Raw genomic sequence first — 12,944 nt, forward strand, 5'->3', positions numbered from 1 at the left:
AAAGGTCTACAAGTATTTCTTGTATACTATTTGTCCGAAAATTTTGAATCTGCAGATATTCGAAGCAAATAGAGAATCATGTTGAAGTCCGATTTAGAGCACATCAATAAATCCTCCGATTTAAAGAATCTATTTAGCCAGTTTGTTTATCCGATTATTACGCAGACAGTAGACTCAAGGGGAAGATCAAAAAGGTAGTTATAGAGAAACAAAAGAGAAATGTGACCAATGGATAGTTTCGATTACTTTTGAAGTTTTCCAAAAAAAAAAAATTATTTTGTTTTTGGGTAATGAGAATGAGAATTGAACAAATAAGTATAGTCGCAGACATTAATTTAAACCAAGGAATGTTTATGCATGTAAAAAAACATCTTTACTGCACATTGTATATGCTATATGACACTCCCCACACTAGAATCATAATGATGATAGATTTTTCTGCACATCATAGGTCAGAAACAAGAAAAGGTGCAGGAAGACCCCACTCTGAAGTCAGAACCCTGTAGTGGTTTATTACTACTACCATGGCCTCAATCTCAGGCAAGTTTGGATCTACAACATGAATTCTCACGAGCTATGTCACCCATTCAAGCCCCTCTCGATCCAACAACAACAACAAACAAGACAATGATGCAGACCATTTAGGGCTTATAAAGCATCATAATGTGAGATGAAATCTAGTTTAATGCAGTAGAAGAAGTTAGAAGATTAAAGTGCCGTGATGATAATACTTTACTAATTATTTGTTCAAAAGAAGCTGATAATCATGACTGACATAAAGTCTAAGTTGATATAGCTACCGGTCTAAACAAAATGCCTAAATAGATCTGTGGTGTCCAATACTTCCGAGTACAAAAAGGTACAACAGAAGATTAACCAGATAATGCAATTCTGGACCTTAGGCAAAACTCACGTGATACCAAGCCAGGCAGTATAATCACAAGCTGCAACACTAGCAAGGACTTCATGCAAATGTCACCAAAATGTTCTTCTTGAGGGTGAACTCATCCGCCTTAGTGGGGCTGATTGACTGTAGAATCAAGCATACAAAAGAGAAGTCAACTTCTGTCAACAGTTAAAAGCAGGAACTTCAAAGTTCCCTCCAACCAAGTAGGTAAGTACTGGAAATTATCAAACAAAACAGTTCGAAACTTTACGTCAGTAGATTACTGGAAGTCTTTTATCAGCATATTATTGTTATTAAATTCCAATTGAAGGACATAATTAGCAGAGTAATGTTTCAATTTATGCTCCATAATTCATCTCCATTCCTAATTCACCACCTTTTTCACTTAACATGGGTGGATTATTGACAGGAAATAGGAATTGTGCCAAGTAATCAAAATTGTGTGGGACACAGGAAAACAGAGATAGAGCAGAGGGGGAGAGCTGCTGCACATGGATAAGAAGAACATGCAGAAGAGGAAAGTTCAGTTATACCTTGGCAAGGATGCGTTCTAATCGCTGAATCTCATTGTTGGCATAATCAGCTCCTTTTTCCATGGAACTCTTGGCAGCCTTTAGGTAAATCTTGCCATACCTAGAAAGACAATATAGAAAGGACTTGAGAAAAAGGAGCAAACAAAAATTCTCACCAAAGACGAATCCAGGTGCAGAACATCAGTTCTTCCTGCTTGCTTTGCTACTCAAGTAACATAACAATATAATCGGAACCATGCTACACCTCAAAAATATAAGGTGTTCTATGACGAATATACATTTCAATGCAATCTTACCTTGCAGCAGAACCCTTCAGTTTTCCAGCTTCATCTTCCATCTTGCTAAATACAGATTTTTTTTCCTCGTTTGTGGCACTGACGAACTCCTTCACTAATGTATCCAGTGATTCGACGATACCCGCCTATTGCCATGAGGTACCAAGGAAAGTTAAAAGGCAAGGACAAAATAATGTTATAATGTTTTAATTTATCACTTAATTCAGCTGTTGACTAACCTTTGAAGTAAATTGTCCTTTTGAATCACGGCTAGTGCCACACTTCTCATTGATGAAGTTGACAAAGTCATCTGCGTCTCGGCCACCATCATAATCCTCACCAGCTTTGTTTCCCTTTGGGAAGAATTTCAGTGTGGGATAGCCACTTACACCATACCTGGTTAGCAAAATTTTACATTATTATGATGCATGTGCATGCAAGAATGTACATGTGTTCAAGAGAGATCGAGATAGAATGGAAGGGAGGACTTTGTTTAGCTGGACAGAGACACCAAAACAGTAACAGAAAAGGGTAAATTCGGAACAGAGAAGCATATATCCTGACACTGAGGGAACGTGAAGTCGGGGACAAACTATTTCCACAGCCAACATACTTTGGAATTCATAAATGAGGAATGGACAAAACCTACCCTTTTAGACGAAAAAAGAAAAACACATTTAACTTGGAAAAAGATAAAATGCAATGACTTTGTCTCATCACCTCTCTTTCTATTCCTTAGTTGATCAGTTTTTGGAAGTTAACAACACTACTAGATGGACTATGGCGTAAGAATTGCTAGATGTATGCTATTGGGTAGCCATATTTTCTTTCCCCAGCCAGATGCTGACAGGATCACACAACACAACTCATATTTCCTGATATCTATTGTCTATCATCTATGTAACACCCAAAAATAAAGCCTCCATTGTTGCCTCCCCAATATGCTCGTCTTGGAGTAAGTGGGATGGCTATAATTACATTCTAACATTAGACACAAATTATTGTTTTAATGAAAATATAATGAGGGGCCAGGTAGTTGGAGTATCTTGAAGAATCCGCAAGGGGTGGAAGATTCATGAAGTTATTCTATAAGTTTATAGAAGCAAACGCATTAGGGAGAGAGTGATGATTGAGGAGTCATGACAAGAACTTGACAGCTTTGACATTTCAATAAGCTGGTGCAAATATGCATTTTAAGTTGTGCTTTGTGACATTAGTTAACAAGTAGAACTTACTTCTCTGCAAGATCCTTGTGATTATCGGCATCAAGGTTTGCAATAACAACATCTTCCTCTTGTCTGAATGCTGTAGCTACCTTTTCGTAAATCTGCATTCATAAACAGATATGAATTCAGATCTCTTCACATAGTAACTTGGCTCTTAGAGGTTTCAAAATAAGACGTTAATGCACTTACAGGAGCAAGGCTTTTGCAATGACCACACCTACACACAAAGTAAAGCATAAATCAGAGATGTAGATGGAAAAAAGATGACCCTTTGCTCACTGAACTCAGAACCAGATATATTGAACTCGTAGCACCTCTAGTCTATTAAAGATTTGTTTATTCCCAAGCAGATTATCATAAAATTTTACCATGGTGCATAAAATTCAACCAACACATCCTTGGTCTCATCCAGCACAATTTCATCAAAGTTATCTGAAGATAGCACCACAACACTAGATGGGATAGATGCAATCTTCACATTAGTCCCTAAAATAGGATAACAGAAGTGTCAGAACTGCATATTTGATATCATCCATTTGAAGGTCTGGAGATATTTGCCTTTACCATTTTTTCTCAAAATTAAAATACCACTTTATCATCCTCCTCACCATCAAGAAGTTATATTGATTAAAAAAAAGGATGCTAAATCCTATAGGATTGAAAAACCAGCAGACATAGTACTTATCTACTTCCAAATTAATCTTCAGGTTACACTAAGCACAAAAAAATATTAAGTTTCCTCGTGATAAAAGTTTAGAAGAAATGATACAAACAGCAATTTTTTAAAAACCAGAGATGTGTTTACCCTGGAAGTTCAACATAGCAAAATGAAATTTGAAGTTTTTTTTTTTTTTTTGAGATAAAGCAAAATGAAATTTTAAGTTAATAGAGTATCACACATCCTTCCCTTCTATAATAACTCAGAGCTCTATTGTGTGTGTATCACCAATGAAACTTAAGTTATAAGCAGTAAAACACAGTTCTGAAGAATAACACAACTTCGAAAACCCATTTTCGCCTCAAACTTTAACAAGAGAAACCAAAGTTTATACTTGAAAGTTACACGTCCAAACCCATTATCTAAATAAAGGAAAATAAGCCATTCAGAAGGGAGTCTCAAACAGATTTTGGGAATCCCTTAACCATCTTCTAGGTAAATTGACGTTGACCATATGGAGCACACTGTACAGCTGTCTGTCACATTCTGAGAACAATTCACCAACTCACCAGTAAACTCCACCTTCCCCTCTCCTTTTCTGAACTAACAGAAAGTGATGAACAGATTGCCGTTACAGAGAATATGAATATCCTAAGTACTCGATGCTCTTGGATAAATAGTATAAATCCTCGAGAAGTAAATAACCTGATATGGTTCAAGGAAGCTGACCTTAAGGAAAAGGAGCTTAACGAAGTGAGCTTCACTACATGCAGAGGGACGGAGAGAGATTAAGACTACAAATATAAAGGTGTCAATTTATTTCTTCAACCATCTTAAAGATTTCACAATGTTATTTCCCCAACCCAAGTTGCCACTCACACTCGTACTAACAGAGCAGGGAGATTTCAGATATGGATGACTTTTTTAAGGAAGGTAACATAATTTCAGATATGGATGACAACATTCAACCGTTGTTACAACACAAGGCATAAAAGCTCGGATAGATCCATGACAGAATGTCAACATAAGTAGTAGCATATCATATTCTGAATTGGAGTCCAAAAATACAATAAAAGTCACCACATACTTATATACACAATCAGCCAACTCATTCTACTGGTAAAAACTCAAGCTGCAAAGGCAAGCTTAATACCTGCTTCGCTGTTCACATACTCAGCAAGGGCTTCAGCAGATCGTGCACCTTCGTATCTGCAATAAGAAAAATTTAAGAAGCAGGGCAAAAGAATCACAAAGAAAAAAGCAATCAAAAACTGATTTGTAAGTATGCAAGAATTAATGAACATACTTTTTTGGCTCCAGTGATCCCTTTGGAAACCATTGGATAGTGGGGTAACCTTGAACCCCATATTTGCTGCAAACGCTCTTATGTTCGTCACAATCAATCTACAGAGAATTGTTTCTAAGAATCATCACAAACTTAACAAAACAAAAATTGAAAAACAGGGAAAAATTAACTGAAAAAAGACTTAAGTATTTGTCAAAATAAAAATAAATAAAAAGGCAATGAAGAGAATGTTAGCATTTGGTAAAATTTTCATTTTCATCATGATTGGCTTTTCAGAGAAACGAAAATGCTGGCAAATAGGTTAAGATTTTTATAGAAGGAAACCAATAGTTACAGGTAATTCTCAGCTCAACCTCTAACCAATGGTATGTTGAAAGCAATAACTGATGGATGATTTCTACACACCTGTTGCCTAATTGCAACAGCTATGTTGAGCCATCAGATTATGTCATGCAGCACACTATTATACCGGCTTAAAATAAAAAGAAGAAAAATTCCATTAAATTAGGTGAAACAAATTGAATTACAAATCAAAAATGCATTTGCTAATACAGGTAAAAAAATAAATGAACCCAGTGTTCCATCCAATCCAACTAAATTTGTCAAACCAAATAATCAGTTTATCACTATCCAAAGGAACTTTTCCCAAACTACACCACCATATGAAACCAATAACATAACCTTCTCTTATGGGAGAAACAGGAATACACAGTTACACACTTCTTTTTTCCTTTCCTATTCTTTTTTATTTTGCTTAACTACATTCCCATCAGATAAAACGAAATAATCGACTGAATCAAGCACAAATCACAACCATCTACTTGGTTAAGTTGCTCAAAGTTCTCCGCAAAACAAAATGAATGAGTAGTAAACATAGGAGGAATTCGGCAGTTTCTTTAAGGAAAATAGAAGTATGATACATTGAGGAAAGAAACACATAAAGAGAGGGAAAACTTTTACGGCCTCAGCCACAGAAAGAGCTCCATTACATATGATTCAAGCACAATGAAAAACTGAGAGGAAATTTCATATTCAAAAGAACTAACCTTTCCGATCAAAACAGACTTTGCTTTCTTGAAACTTGCACCAAGCTTTTCATACTCGGGAGCAAGCTTTTTACAGTGCCCACACCTGCCCATGGTCAATATATGAACCCAATTAGTCCACATCATAACCTAGAAATATTCGATCTCACAGCAACCTTACATATTTAGCACTCACGCATCTCAGTAATTAAAAATCAACAAGAACTCCATATACAAAAGCAAGATTTGCACCCATATAACACTATACTCAAATCAATCCCATAAACACTCCTGAGATATTAGTTTAGGCTCAAGATTCTGCAATAATAGTATCTAGAATTACAATAGCACATCACACATCGTTATATCCAATCATGAGAAACTTAACATCTAAAAACCTCAAGAAACAAGAAACTTAAATCAATTTGCTGCTGTGCACAACACACTGACAATCAAATGAACTAAAACAACTCTAGGAAACGAACAAATTAATCAAATCGATTATATTACGAAGCAATAACTACATCTTAGCTATTGCAAATCAAATCGGATCACACTATCTTAGATCAAGAAAATCACAGATCTAATTACCGAAACACACAATTAACAGATTAAGCATTCACAATACAGTGCATCTATCAAAATTCGCAAATTACTAAATCAAAAGAAGATAATATATCCGCATAATTGGTAAAGAAAATCAGAAAGATGTACGAACCAAGGAGCGTAGAACTCAACGAGAGCGGCGCGATCGTGACCGATCTCCTTGTCGAAGTTCTCTTCGGTCAAAACAACGACATCATCTGCCAAAGCTGAAGAGAAGAAGAACAAAGCTAAAATTGCTAAAGCACTACAGATCTGTGATCTCCCCATTTTTTTCTTTTCTACTAGCTCCTCTTCTTGTTCTTGTGAGTTTTTCAAAAGGAGGGGAAGAAATCAAACATACAAACAATAAATTGAGAAATGGCTCCGTCCGTTTAGTATTTATAGAAAACGTTTTATTATATGTTTTTCTTTTCTCACTATTATTCATATATTATGTTAAAAAAGATATTAAATACTACTCCTTTTATTCATTTTTACTCATTTATTGTACCAAACATATATTTTTATTTTTATTTATCTATTTTATTATATCAAGAAAAAAATTATATTTTGTTTTAAACATTAGTTAGTTACTTATAGATCGATTATAAGATTTAAAATTATATATTAATTATTATAAATATTATAATAAATTTTTAAAAGAGGGTAGTATTTCGTAATCTACAAGCAAATTTTAGTTATAGTCTCTTTTTTTTGGGTGATAGAATAATTATCATATCGAATAAAAAAGTTGTTACTGGACTGGAGTAATAAATAGGACACTAACAAGTATTGTAGTGGTCTGATGGAGTAGGAAATATTCTTTCATCCTTAACTAAAGATTTCGGGTTCAAGTCGGCTTGAGTACAGAGTCACATTTGTTAAAAAAGGTTTTACCTGTCTGAACTTTCAAGCGCGAATTCAAATATGGTTGGGCTCTCATATAGGTAGGTACCAGCCTGCGAATGAAAAACAAGAAAGTATTATAAATAAGGCAAGTTTGTGTTAATTAATACTCTCCCGTTCCTATTTATATGTCACCATTCTTTATTTCATGAGCATTAAGAAATTAAGTAAGTTTACTATTCTACCCTTAATTAATTTTTGTTTTTGTTGAAGTCAACTTTTTAATCAATGAATATGAATTAATTTAATGAATTATTCACTAATTTTTTCTATGTTGGTCAAATTTATATTTTAAGGCAAATAACTTACAAAAGTATAATATGAATAATATTGTAATTTATGCATTGATTTTATGAAATGACAGATATTATGAATTAACTATTTATAGTAAGAATGACATATAAAAAAGAACGGAGAAAGTATTTAAAATTATTTTCAAAACGTTGTGCAATAATTTGCATAATATGAGTTTCTTAAAAATATGATAATTGATTGGTTATCATAGTTAACGTTTAAATACAAATTTAAAAGATTTAATTTTATCGGTAACTGAGCACACGAAACAAAAGAGGAAAATATGATTACGAAAATTGACAATCAAAATCCTGAAAGAAACAAGAAAACAAAGATATTATGTTTTGAGTTTTGACGAATGAGACTCCACTTTGTCTATGACATGTTCGAACAAATAAGACGATGACACGTTGATGACAATTGGGCCCTGCCACCCTGGTTTAATATGTCAAACCGTCAAATTAGTGTAATACTACTACCGGCCGCGTCTCCAGGGCCCCGTGGAACTAACCGTGGTGGACCCGCCTTGAAACAGCGGGACCCGATGGGTACAGCTAGTCGGGTTCGCAAAGCGACGCCCGGAAACCACGGTAAAAAAAAAAAAAAAAAGTGTAATACTACTAATTACATGGCAATGCACCCAACTACTCCCACTCTCAATTAGGGAGTAATAATAAAAGTAAAATAATACTTCCTCCTTCATTTTTGTCTAGTATTAATTTGACACCTCTCTTAAAAATAATAATTTAATTATATTATTGTTTAAGTATAATAAATTCAATACTTTCATAAATGCATTAAAAATAACTACAATTAATAATAGGAAAAATTATGTGGTTAAGCAAATTTATACTACTTAATTATTCATCATAGCTATAATTTGTTATAATTACTACTCGCGACTAATATTAACCATTAATTACGTTGGTTGACTTCGAGTTTTTATAATTCGCCACATTTTATAATTCGCAACTAAGAGTCTGTTTGACATTACTGCTAAAAACTGCTTATTTTTAGAAGCACTTTTTAAAAATAGTTTTTCAGAAAAGTGTTTTAAAAAATAAAATAATTTGTGTTTGGCGAATTCATTTGAAAAGTGTTTTTGATAAGCAATTTGTATTTGACTTGTTTTCTTTACAAAGTGCTTTTGAGAGTCAAATTACGAAAAATGACAAGTATCGATGTGCATTTAACAGTAAGAATATTTTATAGAGAGAAACTATTTTAAACATCTAATACAAAAATTTTAATTACATTTTTAATTTAATTATTTGAAATGTACATATTCAAAATTTTCAATCAATATTATACATAGATAAATATTGTTGATTTTTTTTTAAAAAGAAGAATCTTTTTTGTTATTTATTACCTATATTTTGAATTCAATCTTTACTATTATCCTTTTTTTGTTATAATACTTTAATGTTTTAAAAATTCAAACTAAAATAAAATAATACACAAATTAAGTTTTTTTTTTTGTTATTTGTTACTTTTTTTGGAGGATCTAAATCTTTCATTGTTATTTTTTCTCCTTTTTAATACAACAAAAATATCGTTCTTACTTTTATTTCTAATTCTGTAAAATAATACATAAAGTAATATATACAATATAATATATAAATAATAATATAAAATATAAAAAAATATTATATAAAAATAAAGAATAAAATTCTTGAATAAAAATCAACCAAATTTATGAGCTATGTCGATTAATTAATAAGAGATATATTGATAAATATGTATATATGTAAGGGATATTTTAGTCTTAAAAAATTGATTTTCTATTTCTACTTATGCTTTTTTTTTAAAACATAATTTTTTAGCTTATTCCCAACAGTAGAAAAAACTATTTCCGCTTCCATTTAAAAGTAGTTTTAAGAATTTGTCAAACACTTAATTTCTCAAAATAAGTGTAATGACCCTCTTGGTCATTTCTGTGTCTTGTCTTCTGTGTGTCGTTTAGAGCGTTCCTATAGCGACCCCAAGTCATTTATGACTTGCTGGGACTGATAGTTCGGTCACCTGGTCGTTCGTTTGGTCTTGGTGCGAGTTTTTGTGTTTTGGAGCTTATGAACCTTGAACGATCATTTTCGATCAAAAGTTCAAGAAGATGACATCGGAATCCAATTCTGACGATTCCATCAGCTCCGGAAGGGTCATTTTAGGCTAGTAACATGGTCGACATGACTCCCGAGGTTTTCAGTGTGAGTCGGTGCGATTAGGCGTTTTAACTTTAAGTTTAAGCCTAAGTTTGACTTTGGTCAACATTCTGAGTAAACGCGCTCGGATGAGAATTCCGTCAGCGTGGTTAGCTCCGGAATATCGAGTTTGGTCTAGATTGACCCTTCTTTTGTGTCTGGAGGTTTTCAATATCTTTCCGAGCCCTTTTGTGGGTTTTGACATAAAAGGGCTTTTGGAAGTGGGACCCACTTTTTATCGAAATGACCTCTGATGGAAATTTCGACTGCGCCGTTAAGTCTGGAATGTCGAATTTGGTATGGTTGCATATCTCGTTTGCGTGCACGGGGTTCCGAACGAATTCGGAGCACCTCGTCGGAGTTTTTAATTTTTGGGAAATTGCAGATTTTCTGCAATAAATGCAGAAAAACCAGCAACATTTCCAAAACATCAAACCCTCATAACTCTCTCATCTCTCAACCGATGTGGGCGATCCAAAAGGCGAAGTTGTGAGATTTTTCGAGGACAACGTGTTGGTGAGCTCGGATAGTGATTTGGAGTCCCCTTATGAGGTAATTTTCATAAAATACCTGCTGCCTCACCCTTTTTGTGAGCTTAATTTTGGAAATTTTTTAGACTTGTTTTCTTAGCCATTTTAGATCCGATTTTGGTGATTTTTGAGGCTATCTTGAGTGGTTTTTCGAGGAGAACATTGTGGTGTTGTCAGATTTTACTGTAGACCGCTCGTTTTTGGTAAATACACTGCTGTTCCATTTCTAATTTTTGAGAAAATTTGGGTTTTAGTTGCATGTTGATATTGTGTTGTTCCCAAGCCCCGAATTGTGTCCAATTTTGGGACATGAGCTGGGAAAACTGGTTAAGACCCACTTTTGGGGTTAATTTCGAAATTTCCTGCGCAGGTCCCACGATTCCCGTTTTGACTCCAAAATTGACCCGTCTCCGTTTGTTGTGATTTTGGTGTCTAAACAACCGTATTAACGTTGTGACTCTATTTTTGATAGTGGGGCAGCGTTTCGAGACCGTTCGGAAAGGGAAAGCTCCGAAGGAGTGATTTTGAGCGCGTGTGATCGGCCTACAGGTAGGCTACGATTTTCCTCTCTTAGATTGAGCTCGAGAATGTGAATGCATGCTGATTAGTTGGGATTTGGGTTGGGTAGTTATTGAATCTTGCATAGGTGTTAAGAAATCATGTTTTCAGCCTATTTCGGGAATTATCGGGTAACTGTGAGCATGCTTTGTGTTGTTAACGGACCCTCCTCGCTATGTGGAGTGCTTGCATGCTTAATTATTGTTTATTTGAATCATGTTGGGCCTTAGTTTAGATTTGACTAGGGCTTGCCTTAGAAATACATTATTCGGATCCGATAGGCCTTAGTTTTGCCCCGACGTCGCTCGGCCGGCTTAGATCCCTGTAGACTGGTGTAGCAGACTTGAGTCTGATAGATTGGGCCTTAGCTAGGCGATACGCTTGCTCCAACTTTACTTATCCTTATTTTCCCTGATGTTACGGCTTCACGAGTTACGTCGGCGACACTAGTTCTACTTTGCGATTTGAATTTGATTTTCGATTTAGTTCCAAGGATTTACATTGATTGGCTAAGTATGGACGACGTTCCATAGACATTTATGAGTGTGGATCGATTAGGACTCTTTCAGCAGCTACATTGGCACCTTTATAGAGTATCCGGTTTAAGTTCCGGCCTCTATCGCCCAGATACTTATATAGAACATCCGGTTTAAGGTACGGCTTCTATTTCCCAGATAATTATATAGAGCATCCGGTTAGAGTTCCGGCCTCATATACTTGATATTTGTGATTGATTACTTGGGTACTTCTGGTGAGCATCCGGTTAGAGATCCGGCCTCCGTACCGTCAGATTTTACTAATTAGGGTTGAGGTTCTGATTCGTGTTCTTCGTTCTTGGGTTCTCATATGCAATTCTCTTTAGTTATAGTTATTCTGTGTACTCGTCGGGCTTATGGGGGTCCGTTCGGGTTTTTATTTAACTTGCGCACGAGTGTACCTTCTGGGCTTATGGGGGCCCAGTTAGGTGTAGTTAGCTTATAGATAACTTTAGTTAGTTCTTTGTACACTCGTGTGCATTCCCTTGTTAGTTAGATTTTAGTTCTTGACTTCGGTTTGTGTTATTCCTTCTTTTCATATTGCCGTTACTTTTCAAGTTCAGTCGGCCTATGATGCCTACTGGGTACCGATTGTTTTGGTACTCATGCTACGCTCTGCATCTATTTCGTGATGCAGGTCCGGGCACTAGTAGCCAGCGTTGATCGAGCTTGGAGCAGTCTGATCCGGAGACGGGGGTGAGCACACGACGTTTTGTACTATTTCAGTCTCCATCTGTATATATAGACTTGTCTTTTTCCTTTCGAGACAATCCAGTCTTTGTTGTTCACTTTTGGGACTTGTACTCATTTTGTTAGTAGCTCTGTACTAGTGACTTCCAGGTTCTGGGAGGGATCTTTATTTGTATATATGTTTTTGGTTTGCTTCCGCCTGTTTATATTGTTATTTGCCTACTCTTGTTTAGTTTCTACCCTCAGACCCATTACTTGTTGTTCCGGGTTACGGGTTGGCTTACCTACTAGTGGGTTATAGTAGGTGCCATCATGACTTGAGAAATCGGGTCGTGACAATAAGTGTTTTTTTTTTCTAAAAAAAAAAACATTTCTGCCTCCCAACAGCAATGCCAAACAAACTCTAACAATTCTTGTGTATATGATTGTTTGTATTTGTATATGACGATAATTTCCTTTGATTTTTCAGTTTTGTCACCTTATACATTCAATCATTTTTTGTATAACTTCTTAAAGTTTGTATAAACGTGTTGTTTCCGAATTTTGTATAATATAATTTAGGGATAAGAGTTTGAAAAATACCTCAACTTTGGCCGAAATTGTTGTTATGATACCAAACTTTAATGAGGACCTATTACCCCTCAGACTATTTAATACCGTATTTTAAACATATATATTTGCCCGACATAAAAAATAATGCAAAATTATAAATAGTAA

At 35.0% G+C, this 12,944-nt stretch overlaps 1 protein-coding gene across 1 annotated transcript; it reads right to left on the reverse strand.

Annotated features, from left to right (window-relative positions):
* Window positions 1-723: 723 nt before the first annotated feature.
* Window positions 724-6,888, reverse strand: LOC125815348 (protein disulfide-isomerase like 2-1). The gene is made up of 11 exons (XM_049494802.1): window positions 6,649-6,888; window positions 5,952-6,036; window positions 4,906-5,003; window positions 4,753-4,808; window positions 3,310-3,427; window positions 3,131-3,158; window positions 2,951-3,042; window positions 1,955-2,111; window positions 1,737-1,861; window positions 1,441-1,540; window positions 724-1,030 (listed from the first exon to the last, which is right to left on the reverse strand). Exons 1-11 carry the CDS (start codon window positions 6,801-6,803, stop codon window positions 965-967), a joined length of 1,080 nt encoding a protein of 359 aa, XP_049350759.1. The 5' UTR covers window positions 6,804-6,888; the 3' UTR covers window positions 724-964.
* Window positions 6,889-12,944: the final 6,056 nt, after the last annotated feature.

This window comes from Solanum verrucosum, unplaced genomic scaffold (assembly GCF_900185275.1).
Source record: "Solanum verrucosum unplaced genomic scaffold, falcon-dt-bn FXZP01000261.1, whole genome shotgun sequence".
Taxonomy (NCBI): domain Eukaryota; kingdom Viridiplantae; phylum Streptophyta; class Magnoliopsida; order Solanales; family Solanaceae; genus Solanum; species Solanum verrucosum.

Bases quoted from the DNA above. Each gene is read 5' to 3' on its own strand.
- LOC125815348 (XM_049494802.1), bottom strand. From the start codon at position 6,803: ATGGGGAGATCACAGATCTGTAGTGCTTTAGCAATTTTAGCTTTGTTC. The intron at 6,037-6,648 runs GTTCGTACATCT...GACCATGGGCAG, and splicing joins GTTGAGTTCTACGCTCCTTG to GTGTGGGCACTGTAAAAAGC. The intron at 3,043-3,130 runs GTAAGTGCATTA...TTATGAATGCAG, and splicing joins ATTGCAAAAGCCTTGCTCCT to ATTTACGAAAAGGTAGCTAC.